Source organism: Lepidochelys kempii, chromosome 3 (assembly GCF_965140285.1).
Source record: "Lepidochelys kempii isolate rLepKem1 chromosome 3, rLepKem1.hap1, whole genome shotgun sequence".
NCBI classification, from domain to species: Eukaryota; Metazoa; Chordata; order Testudines; family Cheloniidae; genus Lepidochelys; species Lepidochelys kempii.
Genome location: NC_136382.1, coordinates 81,493,578 through 81,513,822, shown reverse-complemented (window position 1 = coordinate 81,513,822; position 20,245 = coordinate 81,493,578). Strand labels below are relative to the sequence as shown.

The window sequence follows — 20,245 nt, the reverse complement described above, 5'->3', positions numbered from 1 at the left end:
AGCTACATTCCTCAGGCTTCAGCTTTAGCTCTGGTGGTGGGGCTCAGGGCTCCAGGCTTGGCCTCTGCCTTCAGCCCCAGACAGTGAGGCTTTGGCTTTCTGACCTGGGCCCCAGCAAGTCTAATTCTGGCCCTGCTTGGCGGACCCCCTGAAACCTGCTTGTGGTCCCCTAGGGACCCCAGACCCCTTGTTGAGAACCACTGTACTATCATACTATTATCACAGCTAGTGGACCTGTTAAGTTTCTTTGAGACTAAAATTCAGCCCCTGACCCTTACTTTGCATCAATCATTTGGAAAATGATTTGGAAAACAGCAGGATCCTGAATCTATTACACAGTGTTTTATATCTCCCATTCAGAACATGCTTACAGAAACACAAGTGGTCCTTTTCTAGTGCACAGAAGATGCCATTCCTTCAGACTTCTAGTAGCCACTTTTTGATATGTTGCCAAACCACATACATTGTAATTTCTCTATTTCACTTTTTGAGGAAAGATCAAATTGTATCTCAGTGCATGCTTTTATAATTAGCCTAGTACTGCAACCTTTTAGGGGTTGGACAAATTATTTTTCACCCCCATGCAATCTCTTCCCAGACAAATTTCCTTCTAATAATAAATAATACATACAGGGTGTTTTTTTGATAAATCCAAATAGTAGATAGATGTTTTCTGGATATATGACACATAACAACACCATGCAATGACTGCTCCCTTCCTATCTTGTCCTGACCATTCTTTCTTAAAACTGGAAAAAACCCTGGCTACATTTACAAATGTTGCTGCTGTTATACATTATTGCGTGCCTGTATAAAACATTTAGGGTCCAGTGTTAGAGCAACTTCACTTGCAAATTGCCCATTCACTTTTATGGGAATTTTGCCCAAAAATAACTGCAGTATTGGCTCCATTATAGCCTCTTATAGAATAGCAATATAATTTAAGTTCTAAATAAATTTAGGGGAAATTACTTTGTTTTATACACATGAATATGCTCCTCAACACTCTGTAAGTAGGCGCACTAGTCTGCGAGTCAAGAGATCTTGGTTCTGTCTCCAACTCTGCCACTAACTTGCTCTGTGACCTTTTCAAGAGACTTCATTTCTCCTTGCCTTTGTTTCCACCCTCCGCTCATTGTCTGTCTTGTCTATTTCAACTGTAAGCGTAAGCCCTTTGGGGTTTACAGAGCATGGTGCCTTTAAGTATTTTTCCCAGGTGGGGGGGAGAGTGCTGATTTGTTCCAGAAGGAGTTAGTGCTATTGTTGGAAAGGGGGGGCGGAGAGCAACTGCAGCAAGCCAGCCCTCACAGAGGAAGCAGCCAAGAACCTGCCTGAAGCCTGGGAGGGACAGAGCAGCTGATCGGGGACACCCCAGGACAGGAGCAGGACAAACTGGAGCTGGACCCAGTATCACTGCTGCCCAGAGCTGTATGGGGCCGTGAGTACTGGGCTTGTGACTTTGCATCGGGAATAAGGAGGGAGGCTGTTAGCTAGTTAAGTGGGGAGGTGGTCGCTCTGTGTAGCTTTGCAGAGAGCGGCAGAAGAGGGCACTGGAGGGGTTTGTTGGGGAAAGTTTGGCACTCAAGATGACCTGGAGCATCTAAGACTCACCAGTGGCTGGAACTTTATCCAGGACTCCTGAACTGTGTGCAGACACATTGCGCCATGTCTGCTCTTTCAGACTGTGCTACCACTGGGCCTGTGGGGCCTTGAATTGAATGCAACACTGTTTTATTGCTCCCTTATGTTTCCCCCTGTTTTTCTCCTTTCATCCCTCTGTTAATATTTTCCTTTCCTATATTCATTGTACTTTTTGTGCATGCATGTGCGCTCTGGAGGGGAACAAGTGTCCCTAGGATGGAAAGGACTTTCCCTGCTGCATTCCTGAGTGCGCCTTCTCTTGGCCAGAGGTGCCTACAGAGCAGACTCCATCTTGGCCACGAGGGTGCTAAAGTTACATAAGTGTGTGGTTTTTTTGTTGTTTGGAGCAGTGTCTGTTTGCACAGTGCCTAGAACAATGGGACACAGATCTCAGTTGGGACTTCTAGGAACTACTGTTAATATACACACATACTATTATTCCTATACGTATGAGGAAACAAAGACTTTATGTGACTTTGCCAAAGGTCACACAGCAGGTCAGTAAAGGTAAGAACAGAGCCAAATCATTTTGTTTTAACTAATGAGGCCACATTTTCTGCCATAGTCTCTACAACTAATGGCCTATCAGTTAGAGCAGGGGTGGGCAAACCAAGGGCCACATCTGGGTGGGGAAATCACATGCAGGGCCATGAATGTAGGACTGGGGTAGGGGTTTGGGGTGCGGGAGGAAAAGTGCAGTGAGGGGGAGGGTGCATGAGGGGGCTCAGGGCAGGGGGTTGGGGTGCAGGAGGGGACTCAGGGCAGGAAGTTGAGGTGCAGGGGTTTGGGGTGCAGGAGGGGGTCAGGGTGTGGACTCCAGCCCAGTGCTGCTCACCTGGAGCGGTTCTGGGGTGGCAGTGGCGCACAGAAGGGCTAAGATAGGCTCCCTGTCTGCCCTGGCCCTGCGCTGCTCCTGGAAGTGGCCAGCACCATGTCCCTGCGGCCCCTAGAGGAGGGCGGGGGCAGAGGGCTCCGTGCACTGCCCTTGCCTGTGGGTACCTCCCCCGAAGCTCCCATTGGCCTTGGTTCCCCGTTCCCAGCCAATGGGAGCTGTGGGGGGCAGTGCCTGCAGGTGAGGGTAGTGCATGAAGCCCTTTACCCCTCCCCCAGGGGCCACAGGGACGTGGAGCCAGCCGCTTCCGGGAGTGGCCTCACGGGCCGTATCCAAAGCCCTAATGAGCTGGATCCAGCCCACAGGCCGTAGTTTGTCCACCCCTGAGCTAGAGAATTGAAGAAACTATTTGCTAGAGAGCTACACAGACTTTTATAGCTAAAGAGATATGTGAGAGAGATAACACTAGGCAGCTGTACAGACTCTTCAGTACAGATGGGCCTAAAAGTGCACCAATTCAACTAAATTAATCTGGCTAAACTGGCACAACCCCATGAGATAGGCACACTTACACTGCTTTAGTCCTTTGCCTATAGCAGTTTAGCTTGCACTTGCAATATTTTTTTTTAATAAACATAAACAAGGGTTAAACCAATTTAAATGCGCCTATATTAAGGCTTCACCTTGGTTTAACTAGTTTGGTTTTAAATTCATGTAATTAAACTGGTGCACTCTTCTAGACTAGACAAGGCCAGTTTTAGAGAATGCTCTCTAGTTAGCTGGGGAGACTGTTGTCTATACAGTATAGCTAAAAGAGATTGTTAGATATATAGATTTGGAAGGATAGACTTTTATTGACAAATGTTGATAAATGTCAATTTTACTGTATGCAGTGTTGTTTTGCCCAGTTGGTCCCAGGATATTAGAGAGACAGGAGGGGTGAGGTCATGTCTTTTACTGGACCAACTTCTCTTGAGGAGAGAGGCAAGCTTTCTCCCGAAGAGAAGTTGGTCCAATAAAAGATATGACCTCGCCCACTTTGTCTCTCTAATTTCACTGCACACCCACAAACATTTTTTTCTGTTTTTTCACAAACATTTAATACTTGCAATTTACAAGATAGCCTGAGTGAATTGAGGCAAAATGAGAAAAATGCAGCTTGAGAACTTATTTAGAATTTGATTTACTATTTACTTTGTGTATTTTGACATGTGATGTTGACCTTTTTGTGTTTTGATGCTTTATAAAGCTTTAGCTTTTTGCCTCTCAACCATCTCCTATTATTAAACAATTACTAGTTGATCCCTCCTCGCATTGTTTGACCCCCCCACCAAGCTCTCACAACTGTAAACATTTAAAATCAATAAATATTAGGCAAAAAACTGCTTGAAAATGAATATGGTTGTTATTCCATGGAAGTCATAAAAAAGGATTATGGAATCCAGCCAAGCCCAATTCTACACAGCTCGGTAGGGGGTGGGGGGCAGGGGAGGTCTCGGGGCAGTGGTTCGAAGAATTTATACAGTGGTGGTGCTGAAAGCCATTAAACCAAACTGTAAACTCTGTTTTTATTGTATACAATGAGGAATTCGGTGGCACCTTAAAGACTAACAGATTTATTTGGGCATGTGCTTTCGTGCGTGAAAACCCCACTTCTCCAGCTGCATGGAGTGAAAATTACAGATGCAGGCACTATTATACTGACCGGTGAAGAGAAGGGAGTTACCTCACAAGTGGAGAACCAGCGGTGACCAGGCCAATTCACTCAGGCTGGAGGTGGTCCACTCCCAATAACTGATGAGGTGTCAATACCAAGAGAGGGAAAATTGCTTTTGTAGTGAGCCAGCCCCCTCGAGCCAGCAGGTGCTGCCCTGGGGGTGCGTTCGGTCTGGAGCTAGAAGCGCTGTTGCCCTAATCCCAGGGGGCCGTGAGCCTTGGGCTATGGAGTCAGTATCTGGGGCCCCTTGGGGAGACTCAGCAGGGGGGAGGCGCAGCACAGCAGGCCCCCTCACTCCCAGGGCAGGCAGCGCGGGTACTTGCCCTGCCTTGGCCGGGGGCTGAGCCGAGACCGTTCTCTGCCCCTTCGCGGCACCGCCCCCTGGCGGGCCCCCTCGGCCCGTTTTACCCCGCTCCCGGCTGCAGCAGCTGTTCAGTGTCTCGGCCGCCGGGCAGCGGCTCGTGTCCGTGGGAAGCGCCTGCGCGCTGCGGCCGCTCGCTGCCTGCCCCTGGCGGCTTCCTGCCTATTTTAGTCCAAGCGGCCGCGGGTGGCAGCTGGTGCGGGGAGCAGCCGCCGAGTCCCAGCGACAGCGCCCCGGGGAGCCCGCGCAGGGCGAGGTAAGGGAGCGGGGCAGACGCACCCCTTGCGGGGGCAGCTGCTCTTTGGGGGTCTCCGGGCAGCGGCTGAAATCGGAGCTGGAGGCGCCGCTTGCCCGGAGGGACCGGGCGAAGCTTCCCCGGGGAGACGCGCCCGGGCCAGCCCCCGCCGGGTGCAGCCCCCGCCCGGCCCTGCGGCCCCTGCCCGGACACTGGCGGCCTCCGCCCGATAACCCCCATGAGCCTCCCGCCCCCTGGTAGGTCAGCTCTTACTGAAATGGCTTTAAAACAAATTGTACTGAAAGCCAAGAGAGGCAAGCAAGACAGCAGTATTCAAATGGAACCTCCCTTACAGTGAGTATACACCGCACATGAGGTTGCAGGATTTAGGCAATATTTGATGATAGTTGAGTGACTTGAGCTTCTTCAGAACACGTTTTCTTTTCCCAATAGAAGCTTGTTTAAATTCCTTTGGTGTAGGATTGGTTCAAATAGACGTATTCAAGGCATTTGTGTAGTATTAGCACATTTTTTAAGGTCGCATCAGTATTTCCATGTTTTAGGGGGTTGCCACTCTTGTAAAATATGCTTTGCATTAAAACTTCGTATGCTAAACGTTATCTGATAATATTTAGTATGTTTGGACACCACTCCTCTTTTAGGGATTCCACCATAGCAAGCAGTCCTGCCCTTGCTGTAGTGGTCCTAAGATTGTGGAACACACTCATCCTTGAAATGAGTCCCTTCATCCCTTCCCACTTTTAAACAATGTTAAACTTTCCCCCCTAAATGTATAGGTTTGAATAGGTGGTAAAGACAGCATCATTTCTCCCTACCTGTTTTTTCCTTTTAGGAAATCCTAATCTTAAAGGGTTTTTTGGGAGGGAGAGTGTGCATGTGCCCAATGGTTGAGCAGCACCCTGAGTGACTTGATCGGACGGGTGCTTTAGAAAGAACATTATTTTATTATTATAAATGCAAATGTTCAATATCTTAATTTTATTGGCTCTGATTTAAGACACGTATTTATAGTTTTTCCATATTGTGAATTAAAATTAAACTTCTGTTATTTTGAGAGAGGTTGAGGATTACAAAGTGACAGTTATAGATGTTTCCCTTAACAGATCTTTTCCATGTGTCTGTGTGTTATGTAACCATAACACAAATTTGTATCTGCAGTTAACACCATTCCCAGCACGCATCTTTGCCATTATGACTGTTGATAGTGTGAGCAATATGAAGAATTTCACTTAACATTGATGCATTTTCTTAATACACAGAATGAACATACTGTTAATTTGTATCAAGAACATTTACACAGCCCAAGGCTAACAAATATTTCAGTATAGAGACATTTTAATCTAAAGGGGTGCAGGGCTTCACTTGCATAGCATGTCCAAATACATGTTTTCTTCACATTCCTCTGTTTCTCCCTTCAATCCTATTTCAGGAGTAAAAGAAAATTAAACTAAACTACAACACACCTAATTAGAATAGCACTAGTGGTCTGTTTTCAGCTCTCAAAATTAATAGTTACAGGCAAGGCTCTATTGCGAGCTCTTTTTGCTGCAGAACCATAGGAAAGTAGATTGAAGAAAAGTTTTAGAGCTAGATTTAAAAAAAAAAAAAATCCTGAGGCCCAATCCTGCAATTAGATCCATGGGGAGCCATCTGTATGGATACAGTTGCAGAACTGGTAATGCAGGACCAGATTTTTAAAAGGTATTTAGGTACCTAAAGACTCAGATAAGATTGATTTCAGTAGCAGTTAGGAGCCAGGGGCTAGCCACCTAGAGCCCTTTGAGGATCTTACTTCCACTTCATGTGCCTAAATCCAAAATTTAGATCCACAAAATCCCCACTCAGCTGCCGTCTAACCCTGAAGGCAGGCTCCTGAAGTCCCTAGGTACATAACATTCCCTAGCCACCTAAATTTCTGTCAGTGGGCATATTCAAAGCCATCTAATCCCTGATGCCCAGAGCCTGATTTGTACCCTAAACCCCAACAGAATCCTCAGGCTTGGCGTTCCCAGCCTGTCTGGTAAGCGTGCTATTGGATCAGGTCTTGCACAAAACTGCCACCCTTATATCCGGTAGCCCAGTGGTAGGGCAGGGCACTCACCTGGGGAGCGGGAGACCTGGGTTTAAATCCCTGCTTCAAATAAGGCAGAGGTGGGATTTGGACCTGGGTCTCCCATAGCCTGGGTAAATGCACGAACTCCTGAGTTATTGCATATAAGGGTGGCGGCGGCGGCAGAGCACATCTTCTGCCGAGAAGGAGCTTAGGCATCTCGCTCCAGGGGACAGTTCATGGGTGTGAATCCTGAGCAGAAGGGGGTGCCTCCATCCAGCCTAGATTTAGGCACCTATGTCCATTAGAGGAACAGGGGGAGGCCATACCCCTCGTGGCATTTCCAACAAGTAGTTTAAAGCAGCTCCTGCTCGGTGTGCTGGCTTTTGTGGATCCTGTTCTTAGGCACCTAACTTTCCCCAGACGTTGCATAGGGAGCCTAGGCACCTAACGCACAGCTAGAAAGTCCACTAAGTGGCAGGGCGCCTAAAAGTCATATACCCTGCATTGCAATGCCTAAATCCCCCTTGTGGATCTAGCCCCTGGGCATTTCTGAAAATCTCATTATCTGCATCTCTAGCCGCCTAAATATCTTTACAAATCCATCCCTTTTAACACACATTTAATTCAAAGTATCTTCACTCTTGTCGGTTTAATATTGGTATTAATATTCTGACCACTTTCCAGACAACACTTAAACAGGTTTTCTTGTTGATTATAGCATCTTGTAGTAGATTTAGTGAGACATTGTCAATTTAAGCATAAACATCCAATTTATTTTCACTGTTTGTTTATTTACTACTTGCTTTTCTCTTAGCTCCGATAGTGGAAAAACAATGAAATTGGTTTAATTATAAACAAATTGAGTTTTCAGTCTCAGATTCTGAGTGCCGTAAACTGGGAGAGAGTGTGTGTTTAAAAGCAATTGTTTTAATTTTGAATTTTAAAAATGTATCAAACATTTTATTAAGTTTTTTAAAAAGCATCATTTTACAAAATTTAAATGTTGTGTCAGATTTAAGTTGACAACGTTCCATCCATTTTTTCTAAATACACAATAGTTTCTGAAGATGAAATTTTATGACTTCTATTTAAACATCAGTTTTAGAGGCGTTTTTGTAAAGAATATATCTTTATTACAGTTTGTTAACACACTATGTTATAGTTCAAATTACACTATTGTAGTAATCTTTCTTATAAGCGGGAATCCTAGTTTTCCGTGATTGAAAAAAACAAAATTCTCTTATAAACATAAATCCACATTTTTCTGCAATTTAAAATGAAATCTGACAGCTGGAGCCCTACCTCCCTGGGCTGACAGCCCGAGTCCCATCTCTGTTTTTAACCAAAAAAAAAAAAAAAAAAAAAATGGGGAGGGGGGGCAAATTCAGCGTTTTTTCCATGGCAAATGGATTTCTAGGATCCCTGCTTATAAGTAAGCTGAATTGAAAGCACTAGAAGCTTGATCTTCTACTCCTTAACTTCCCACTTACTATGAACTTTTGGTATTTTGAAATACCAAAGGTCCGAAAGTGAAAACTAGATATGTATCCTTTGAATAGAATTTTTCATGTTTGTGGCTATAAACAGGTTAGGACTGAAAGATCTGAGCTAGGACCAGAGGAAAAGATACAAGTTTCAGAATTATGTCTAACAATTTATTTCCTGTAACTATCTATGGATAAATACCCAGATTGCATACCTAGTTTAAGTAAAAAGAAAAGGAGGACTTGTGGCACTTCAGAGACATCCTCTAGTTTAAGTAGTATCTCCATCTGAAATTAGTGGGCAGCCTTGTTTAAGACCCAGTGGCACAATCTGTCACTTTGTAGATAGAGTAAATCTATTTCTGCAGGCACTTAGAAGTCTGTTTATCAGAAACAGCCTTCTGCTATCTGTCAGTAGCACTCCTATATCTGTGTGTCAGTAATAAGTCAACTTGAACTTTAGAGGATTAGACAGCAAGATTTTAAAAGGAAAACTAAGCCAGAAGTTAGGTTCCTAAATCCATATTTAGGCACCTGTGAAGGGGTCCCACTCACCACATGTGCACCTGGCTAGACCTGGGATGTAAGGAATGTATGAGTGTGGTTTGGTGGTGTGACAGGTTGAAACCCCCCCCCCCCTTCGCGCTGTCACCTGGTGTGATGGGACACCACAAAGGCAGACTGTTCTGCCAGCCTGGGCCCCCTTTTACCTGGTCTTGCTGGGCTAGGCTCCTCAGCTTTTTCCAGCCAAGCACACAGACAGGGCCACACCCAGCCGCACAGAGAGCCGCTCTGAGAAGGCTCAGTTTAAGGGGCTTGACACAGCACCCAGATGTCCACCCCCCCTTGGAATACAAACCCCAAATTATATGAAATTTGCCTCTTCCCTCAATGTGGAAGATGGTGTGCACAACTTCTTGCCATAGAAATCACATGAACTGGGTTATATTCTAAACCAGAAATAAATGTATTAACTGTAACAGGTGTATTTTAAGTAGTTAAGGAGGTAACAGACAGAACAAGGCAGATTAATAAGAAAATAAAACAGAGCATGCAAACTAAGCTAGTGTCAGTAAAGAAACCGGTTACATGTAAGTTCTCACCCTAAATGTGATTCTGATAATCTTCTTCACAGGCCAGGTGCCCTTCCAGCCTGGGGACAGTTCTTTCCCCCAGTTCAGTCTTTGTTGCTTCCAGCAGTCCTCTTGGGTGGGATAGCAGGGGAGAACTGACTACCGGGATTACCTCACTCTCCACCCTTAAATAGGATTTGCATAAGGCAGGAGTCATTTGTTTCCTAGTTTGACCCCCACCCCACCCCACCCCTCCAGCTTCTCATGGAAAAATACAGAAATTCAAGATGGGTTACAGTATCCAGTGACATGGTCACATGCCTCTGTAGGGTGCCTGTAGCCATTCTTCACAGACTGACCCACATGTTCACAGGAAGACAAAGCTCTTTTATAGTCCATTGGCTCTTGCTGATGGGCCTCAGCACTCAGGCTTTTTCACTGTTGTATCTGAAGTTGTTAGCAGGGGGTGTTGCCCAAAATAACGTGTTGAAATATAGATACATAGACAATATTCCTAATTTCAGATACAGAAATGATACATGCATACAAATAGGATAATCCTATTCAGTAAACCATAACCTTTCCAACGATACCTTACAAGGCTCATCTTGCTTAAAGTACAACTTAGTTATGTCATATTCCTATCACAAGCATATTTTCATAAAGAATATGGAGTATAATGTCACAGAAAGGTGCATGAAAGATCAAGGGAATGTCTGTACAGGATTTGTTACAATGCATACTCCATAATGTGTTACAGGAAAAGAGTGTTTTCTCGCTGATGCAAACGTAGTTCATTAATGGGAATCAAACAGAATTCCATATAACCTTTTATATTGCAACCAGTAGGTGTCCTAAATACTTAGCTGAAAACAAGATTTACTTTACTTTCTTTTAATATGAAATGAATCATTGTTTCTTCAATTGAAAAATTAACCTTTGTGTATTAGGTATATCAAGTTGCTGTCAATCTTGATGAGCAAAGGCTGTCTGCAATAGGCTTAAAAAAAGGTAATATCTCCCAACTTCCTTTTTAGTTACCTATTTAATCAGAGTTATTTAACTGTGTTTTGGAATGATATTGGCTAAGGGAAAAAAACTTTATTGGTTCTTTTTGTTGTATGAAAAAGGCCTACAAGATTAAAGAAAACAGTGAAGATTTTTAGCTAAGGGAACAATTTACCAAGGTTCCTGGTGGATTCTCCATCACTGACAATTTTTAAATCAAGATTGGTTGTTTTTCTAAAATATATGTTCTAATAATTTGTGCTGAGAAGTTCCACGGCTTGTGTTATACAGGAGGTAAGATTACAGGACTACAGTGGGTCTGTTCTGTTCTTGGAAACTGAGTCTGTTTTACGTTAGAAAGTCAGTTCTCTTCTGCCCAATTTTCCTGAAAGAGTCAATGGATGACTGGAGAGCTAGAGCATTTGTTATCAGAGACACTGAGCAAGTGAAACCTGATCAACTGAGAAGGGAAATAGTTTTTATTAATTCTCACCCTAACACTCATGTATGGAATGAGAGAGCTTTGGGCATACATTTTTGATCTCCAGGGAGTCCTACAGCAAAACTGGAGAAGATCAGACTTGGTGGTTTGTTTTTTTTTGTTGTTGTTTTTTTTTAAACCTTACAAATATCAGTTCTCCTCCCTGCTTTGAAAGAAAGAGAAAATACTTTCAGGACAGCTTTATATGTTACAAAGAAGAATTAAAAGACATAAATTTTCTTTGGCTTTTTTGGCAAGCTTTCTTTAACAACAAATTATGATAACAGGTTCCTCTGAATTTGTATTTAGCTTTGCTATTCTACAGGTACCACAGCTATATACTGCTCTTGGTATTCACATGTGTCTTCTGACTATGAGGGACTGGAAGCAGTATGCCTGGATGGTCCAAAGGACCATTTAACAAGCAGCAGAAGTTACCATTATGGTGCCAGTCCTGCAAGCTGCTTAGCATGGGTGGACCCCTGTACTCTCACAACTTACGAAAGTCACTGGGCATGTATCTGATAATACATCGTGTGTGCAGGTTGTCAGAATATTGACCTTTATCCCTTCTTCAAGCCCTTAGTTTTCACCTAAATGTGACTGTAAAATGTTTTTCATGTGTAGGGATAAGGTTGCCAGATGTCCGATTTTCGGCTCTAAGGCCCGGTGGAAAAGGGACTCTGGCGGATCCAGTCAGTACCACTGACCGGGCCATTAAAAGTGCAGTTGGCGGGGCTGGCAGGCTCCCTACCTGGCTCTGCATGCTCCCCGGAAGTGGCAACATGTCCCTGGGCTCCTAGGCAGATGCACACTCTTCGTGCTGCCCCCTCCTCGGCAGCACCTGTGTGCGGAGACAGGGCGTAGAGCCGCCTGGCCACCCCTGAACCTACGAACCGGACATGCCAGTTGCTTCTGGGAGCCGCCCAAGATAAGCGCCGCCCAGAGCATGCACCCCTCACCTCCTCCCACAACCCAACCCCCAGCCCAGAGCCTCCTCCTGCACCCTGAACCCCTCATTTCTGGCCCCACCCCAGAGCCCATAACCCCAACTGGAGCCCTCACAGCCCTCCTGCACCCCAATCCCCTGCCCAAGCCTGGTGAACATGAGTGAGTGTGTGAGGGGAAAGCGAGCAACAGAGGGAGGGGGGATGGAGTGAGTGGGGGTGGGGCCTTGTGGAAGGGGCAGGGCCTATGAGAAGGGGTGGGGCAAGGGTGTTTGGTTTTGTGCCATTAGAAAGTTGGCAACCGTATGTAGGGACTTAGTTTAACTTTTGAAGTATGTGTAGAATTTTTGTTCATATTAAGGAGAAATATGTCTGCACTTGAAGGAGAGAATATACCCCTAAGTCCCATGACACACGTCATTGTTTTTCCGTTGTATTCGTGCTCATTACTCTTAATGCCTCTTTTGTATTTTTACAGGATTCTTCAAGATGAATACTACAGAAATCAATTCATTCACCATGACCCCATTAGGTTTTATACCAGATTTTAAAAATGCCACCCTTGTACCTGTCAATGAGACTGCGTGTGAAAACTGGAGTGAGGTTCATCATCTGGTTTTTCATGTGGCAAATATTTGTTTTGCAATTGGATTGGTTATTCCAACCACTCTGAATTTCCATATGATTTTCCTGCGAGGCTTGCTTGCTACAGGTAGGCCAAACAAAATTTACTTTTTACAACTTTAATGTGGCTGAAATTCCATTTACTGACCTATAGAAAGTAGGGCTGTCAAGTGATTAAAAAATTAATTGTGCGATTAAACAATAATATAATTAAATATTTTTGGATGTTTTCTACATTTTCAAATATATTGATTTCAGTTACAGCACAGAATAAAAAATGTACAGTACTCTATATTTTTGAGTACAGGTATTTGCACTGTCCAGAAAAGAAATAGTATTTTTCAATTCACCTAATACAAGTACTGTAGTGCAATCTCTTTATCATGAAAGTTGAACTTACAAATGTAGAATTATGTACAAAAAAACTTTTATTTTTGAACGCAATCTAAAATTCTAGAGCGTGCAAGTCCACTCAATCCCACTTCTTATTCAGCCAATTGCTAAGACAAACAAGTTTGTTTACATTTGCAGGAGATAATGCTGCCCACTTCTTGTTTACAATGTCACCTGAAAGTGAGAACAGGTGATTGCATGGTACTGTTGTAGCCAGCATTGCAAGATATTTACGTGCCAGATGCACTAAAGATTCATATGTCCCTTCATGATTCAACCACCATTCCAAGGGATGTGTCCATGCCGATGACTGGTTCTGCTGATTAACAATCCAAAGCAGTGCAGACCGACGCATGTTCATTTTCATCATATGAGTCAGATCTCACCAGCAGAAGGTTGATTTTCTTTTTAGATGGTTTGGGTTCTGTAATTTCCGCATCGGAGTGTTGCTCTTTTAAGATTTCTGAAAGCATCTGCCACACCTCATCCCTCTCAGATTTTGAAAGGCACTTCAGATTCTTAAATCTTGGGTTGGTTAGAAATCTCACATTCATACCTTCTTCGTGTTTTGTGAAATCTTCAGTGAAAGTGTTCTTAAAATGAACATGTGCTGGGTCATTGTCCAAGACTGCTGTAACATGAAATATATTTCAATATATGGCAGAATGTGGGTAACACAGAGCAGGAGACATACAGTTCTCCCCCCAAGGAGTTCAGTCACAAATCTAATTAACAATTTATCTTTTTAAGTAGTGTCATAAGCATGTCCTCTGGAATGGTGGCCGAAGCATGAAGGGCCATACAATTGTTTAGCATATCTGGCATGTAAATACTTTGCAATGCCAGCTACAAAAGTGCCATGCAAATGCCTGTCCTCACTTTCTGGTGACATTGTTGTGACGCTGCACTCTAGCATATTTTTATAAAATCATATAATGAGTGTGAGTATAATGTAACTGGAATATGCTTCATGCAAAAGATTTCTTGTAAGGTATCATTACAAAGCATATAATCTATGGTGTGTGGTCATCCTATTTGTATAAATGTATCGCTCTTGGTCTGAAACTAGAAATATGAAATATAACTCTGAGGTCCTATTGTAGTTATACAAAGTGTGGGCCATTAATGTTGGTTTGGAATCTTAATGGCTCCCATTAACCAAGACAATTGACTGTAGATGGCTCTGTTTTACTTGTAAGTCTTCCTGTATACCTGTGGGCTAAGTCTTACAATGACATGTGATCATGTCACCTGAACTGGAATCCATCTTTAACTTGGTGCTCTTCCATTGAGAAGGAGGGGTGAGAACCCAGAGGGACAAAGGAGTCCCACCTTATGCAAAAGATATATAAGTGGGGGGGGGGGGCGGCGGCAGCAAACAGCTGTGCATGTGTCTCTATCAGTGTTATAGAGGGCGAACAACTTGAGTTTACCCTGTATAAGCTTTATAGAGGGAAAAACGGATTTATTTGGGGTTTGGACCCCATTGGGAGTTGAGCATCTGAGTGTCAAGGACAGGAACACTTCTTAAGTTGCTTTCAGTTAGTCTGCAGCTTTGGGGCACGTGGTTCAGACCCTGAGTCTGTGTTGGAGCAGACTGACGTGTCTGGCTCCACAAGACAGGATGCTGGAGTCCCAAACTGGCAGGGAAAGCAGAGACCAAAGGAGTCTTGGCACATCAGTTGGCAGCCCCAAGGGGGTTTCTGTGATCCAACCCATCACAGTTGCAAATGAGAAGAGGGCAGCATTATCTCCTGTAAATATGAACAAACTTGTTTGTCTTCATGATTGGATGAACAAGAAGTAGGACTAAGTGGACTTGTAGGCTCTAAAGTTTTACATTGTTTTGTTTTTGACTGCAGTTATGTAACAAAAATCTATTGTAAGTTGCACTTTCACAACAAAGATTGCGCTACAGTACTTGTATGAGGTGAATTGAAAAATACTATATCAGTTTTACAGTGCAAATATTTGTAATAAAAAATAATATACACTTTAATTTCAATTACCACACAGAATACAATATATATGAAAATGTAGAAAAACATCCAAAATATTTAATAAATTTCAATTGGTATTCTATTGTTTAACAGCATAATTAAAACTGATTTTTTTTTTTGAGTTAACTGCGATTAATCAACAGCTCTAATAGAAAGTATTGTCCTGGGCTCACTTGTCTTCCGTTTGTGGTATTTCAACATATTTTAATTGTTTTAGCATGATTTGGGGCCTGGTCAACATTCTGACATTGCAGAACTTATTTGGATAAGGTAATACAGACCCAGTCTCTTAAAACTCCACAACAACTGCATAGAGAATTTTGAGCATCTGTGCAGTTGCTGAAACACCTGACTGTGGAAGGGTAGGGTTTGTTTATGTGGTCTGGGCTTTATTGTATTTTGTTTTGTTTTTCATTTCTTCATCTGTTTTTCTCCACTCTCGCTTAACTTGTCAGAAAAAAATCTATACTTGGACAAAGTATGGGAAAAAAAATTGGCCCCAAAATTTTTCGTTATGAGTAAATGAAAAACATAGAGCTCAATTTCATAGAATTATAGAATCATAGAATATCAGGGTTGGAAGGGACCTCAGGAGGTCATCTAGTCCAACCCCCTGCTCAAAGCAGGACCAATCCCCATTTAAATCATCCCAGCCAGGGCTTTGTCAAGCCTGACCTTAAAAACTTCTAAGGAAGGAGATTCTACCACCTCCCTAGGTAACGCATTCCAGTGTTTCACCACCCTCCTAGTGAAAAAGTTTTTCCTAATATCCAACCTAAACCTCCCCCACTGCAACTTGAGACCATTACTCCTTGTCCTGTCCTCTTCTACCACTGAGAATAGTCTAGAACCATCTTCTCTGGAACCACCTCTCAGGTAGTTGAAAGCAGCTATCAAATCCAACTTCATTCTTCTCTTCCGCAGACTAAACAATCCCAGTTCCCTCAGCCTCTCCTCATAAGTCATGTGTTTAGACCCCTAATAATTTTTGTTGCCCTGTGCTGGACTCTCTCCAATTTATCCACATCCTTCTTGTAGTGTGGGGCCCAAAACTGGACACAGTACTCCAGATGAGGCCTCACCAATGTCGAATAGAGGGGGACGATCACGTCCCTCGATCTGCTCACTATGCCCCTACGTATACATCCCAAAATGCCATTGGCCTTCCTGGCAACAAGGGCACACTGCTGACTCATATCCAGCTTCTCGTCCACTGTCACCCCTAGGTCCTTTTCCATAGAACTGCTGCCTAGCCGTTCGGTCCCTAGTCTGTAGCTGTGCATTGGGTTCTTCCGTCCTAAGTGCAGGACCCTGCACTTATCCTTATTGAACCTCATCAGATTTCTTTTGGCCCAATCCTCCAATTAGTCTAGGTCCCTCTGTATCCTATCCCTCCCCTCCAGCGTATCTACCACTCCTCCCAGTTTAGTATCATGCGCAAATTTGCTGAGAGTGCAATCCACACCATCCTCCAGATCATTTATGAAGATATTGAACAAAACCGGCCCCAGGACCAACCCCTGGGGCACTCCACTTGACACCGGCTGCCAATTAGACATGGAGCCATTGATCACTACCCGTTGAGCCCGACAATCTAGCCAACTTTCTACCCACCTTATAGTGCATTCATCCAGCCCATACTTCTTTAATTTGCTGACAAGAATACTGTGGGAGACCGTATCAAAAGCTTTGCTAAAGTCAAGAAACAATACATCCACTGCTTTCCCTTCATCCACAGAACCAGTAATCTCATCATAGAAGGCGATTAGATTAGTCAGGCATGACCTTCCCTTGGTGAATCCATGCCGACTGTTCCTGATCACTTTCCTCTCATGTAAGTGCTTCAGGATTGATTCTTTGAGGACCTGCTCCATGATTTTTCCGGGGACTGAGGTGAAGCTGACTGGCCTGTAGTTCCCAGGATCCTCCTTCCCTTTTTTAAAGATTGGCACTACATTAGCCTTTTTCCAGTCATCCGGGACTTCCCCCGTTCGCCACGAGTTTTCAAAGATAATGGCCAATGGCTCTGCAATCACAGCCGCCAATTCCTTTAGCACTCTCGGATGCAACTCATCCGGCACCATGGACTTGTGCATGTCCAGCTTTTCTAAATAGTCCCTAACCACCTCTTTCTCCACAGAGGGCTGGCCCTCTATTCCCCGTGTTGTGATGCCCAGCGCAGCAGTCTGGGAGCTGACCTTGTTAGTGAAGACAGAGGCAAAAAAAGCATTGAGTACATTAGCTTTTTCCACATCCTCTGTCACTAGGTTGCCTCCCTCATTCATTAAGGGGCCCACACTTGGCTTTCTTCTTGTTGCCAACATACCTGAAGAAACCCTTCTTGTTACTCTTGACATCTTTCGCTAGCTGCAGCTCCAGGTGTGATTTGGCCCTCCTGATTTCATTCCTACATGCCCGAGCAATATTTTTATACTCTTCCTGGTCATATGTCCAACCTTTCACTTCTTGTAAGCTTCTTTTTTATGTTTAAAATCCGCTAGGATTTCACTGTTAAGCCAAGGTGGTCGCCTGCCATATTTACCATTCTTTCAACACATCGGGATGGTTTGTCCCTGTAACCTCAGCAGGGATTCCTTGAAATACAGCCAGCTCTCCTGGACTCCTTTCCCCTTCATGTTAGTCCCCCAGGGGATCCTACCCATCCGTTCCCTGAGGGAGTCGAAGTCTGCTTTCCTGAAGTCCAGGGTCCGTATCCTGCTGCTTACCTTTCTTCCCTGCGTCAGGATCCTGAACTCAACCAACTCATGGTCACTGTCTCCTAGATTCCCATCCACTTTTGCTTCCCCCACTAATTCTTCCCAGTTTGTGAGCAGCAGGTCAAGAAAAGCTCCCCCCTAGTTGGCTCCTCTAGCACCTGCGCCAGGAAATTGTCCCCTATGCTTTCCAAAAACTTCCTGGATTGTCTATGCACTGCTGTATTGCTCTCCCAGCAGATATCAGGAAAATTAAAGTCACCCATGAGAACCAGATCTAGTAGCTTCTGTGAGCTGCCGGAAGAAAGCCTCATCTCCCTGGTCCGGTGGTCTATAGCAGACTCCCACCACTACATCACTCTTGTTGCTCACACTTCTAAACTTAATCCAGAGACGCTCAGGTTTTTCTGCAGTTTCGTACCGGAGCTCTGAGCAGTCATACTGCTCCCTTACATACAGTGCTACTCCCCCACCTTTTCTGCCCTGCCAGTCCTTCCTGAACAGTTTATAACCATCCATGACAGTACTCCAGTCATGTGAGTTATCCCACCAAGTCTCTGTTATTCCAATCCGATCATAATTCCTTGACATCACCAGGACCTCCAGTTCTCCCTGCTTGTTTCCAAAGCTTTGTGCATTTGTATATAAGCACTTGAGATAACCTATTCATTGCCCCTCATTCTCAGTATGAGGCAGGAGCCCGCCCCTCACAGACATTCCTGCCTGTGCTTCCTCCCAGTATCCCGCTTTCCCACTTACCTCAGGGCTTTGGTCTCCTTCCCCCGGTGAACCTAGTTTAAAGCCCTCCTCACTAGGTTAGCCAGCCTGCTTGCAAAGATGCTCTTCCCTCTCTTTGTAAGGTGGAGCCCGTCTCTGCCCAGCACTCCTCCTTCATGGAACACCATCCCATGGTCAAAGAATCCAAAGCCTTCTCTCCGACACCACCTGCGCAGCCATTCGTTGACTTCCACGATTCAATGGTCCCTACCCAGGCCTTTTCCTTCCACGGGGAGGATGGTCGAGAACACCACTTGCGCCTCCAACTCCTTTATCCTTCTTCCCAGAGCCACGTAGTCCGCAGTGATCCGCTCAAGGTCATTCTTGGCAGTATCATTGGTGCCCACGTGGAGAAGCAGGAAGGGGTAGCGATCCGAGGGCTTGATGAGTCTCGGCAGTCTCTCCGTCACATCACGAATCTTAACCCCCGGCAGCAGCAGACTTCTCGGTTTTACCGGTCAGGGCGGCAGATAGATGACTCAGACCCCTGGAGGAGAGAGTCCCTGACCACCACCACCCGCCTCCTTCTCTTGGGAGTGGTGGTCTTGGAACCCAAAGTCTCAGGACAGTGCATCTCATGCCTTCCAACCAGCAGAGTCTCCTTCTGCTTTCTCCCCCCAGATATATCATCTGGTCCACTCGCTGCAATGGTACCTGTGGAGAGAACATGAAAGCGATTAGTTACCTGTGTCCACGTTGCTGGAACCCAGACATTCCCCCTTCTTCCTCTGGAGGTCACATGTTGCCAAGCTTCTTCACTGGCCTCTTGGCTCCGCTGTGCAACCTGCTCTAAATCGTTAGAGCTTTGCGTCCGTAGAAGCATATCCTGACTTTTGTCCAGAAAATCCTCAGTTTCTCGTATGCAACACAGGGTCGTTATCTGTTGTTCCAGACCTTCAATCTTCTCTTCCAATATGGAGACCAGCTTGCACTTTGTACAGACAATGTCGCTTCTGTCCTCTGGAAGAAAGACAAACATGGCACATCCAGTGCAGGTCACAACAGCTGAACCCCCCCCCCCCCCCTTCCATATCACCTTCCCACTATGAGCTTCCTCAGAGAAGTTGGCAAGATGTAAGCCTCACTGGGCTCACTCCAGGCGAACTCCCAGGCAAACTCCTGCTGTTATCGCAACTCCTTTCAGTTATAGCAAGATAGATTTATATTGTAAAATGTATAAGTCTCTTGCACTCTCAGACCACTGATATAATAAGAAATACCTCCTACCCCTGCAATATTTAAGTTTTCCTTGGAAAGCTTCATGTAGTGACTATCCCCAACTCTTCTTAAAATATGAGGTCTGAGATGACATCACACACCATGGGAGTGAAGTGTGAACATATTTTAAACACATTTTCTTGAGGATGACTAGATGTCAGCTCAAGCTGAACATTGTTAAAACAGATCTCTTCATCTTAACTTCCCCTTTTTGCCCCCTCCCCGCAATACCTCCTTTTTGGGCTACTGTAGATCACACCACCATCCTGCCTGTCACTCTGGCCCATACTGTGGCATCCTCTCCAATCTCTCTCTAGGTCTTCACGTCCAGGCTATGTCTAAATCTTGCGGATTCATTTTGCGTAACATTTCTAAGATATGGTCTTTCCTATCCATCCACACATCTAAAATGCTCATCCAGGCTGTTATTTTGCTTCTTGATTACTGCAACATTTCTTCAATTGTCACTGCCCTTGACAAGTGCTGTCTTGCCCCACTCATATTCATTCAAATGATGCTGCAAAGATAATTTTCCTAGCCCGTTGCTTTGACCATACTTTCCCTTCTCAGTTGCATCAAACATAATCCACTTGTCGCTTTCAAGACCCTTCACAGCTAACCAAAGCCTGCCTATCTTCTTTCATTTTCTACTGAAATGTTCGCTCC

The 20,245-nt window shown here is 44.6% G+C and overlaps 1 protein-coding gene across 7 annotated transcripts in view; it reads left to right on the top strand.

Annotated features, from left to right (window-relative positions):
* The first annotated feature begins 1,315 nt into the window (after positions 1 to 1,315).
* The window catches only part of POPDC1 (popeye domain cAMP effector 1), a 60,466-nt gene continuing 41,536 nt past the window's right edge, over positions 1,316 to 20,245 (top strand). For 4 of the 7 annotated variants that reach the window (XM_073336894.2, XM_073336895.1, XM_073336891.2 and 1 more), the window contains exons 1-3: positions 4,715 to 5,140; positions 10,368 to 10,428; positions 12,332 to 12,565. In XM_073336894.2, the coding sequence (XP_073192995.1) occupies positions 12,343 to 12,565 (223 nt within the window). In that variant the 5' untranslated portion in view covers positions 4,715 to 5,140; positions 10,368 to 10,428; positions 12,332 to 12,342. Of the gene's footprint in view, positions 1,439 to 4,630; positions 5,141 to 10,367; positions 10,429 to 12,331; positions 12,566 to 20,245 lie in introns of those variants that run through there. The other 3 variants (XM_073336892.2, XM_073336900.2, XM_073336893.2) reach the window with 3 other exon arrangements.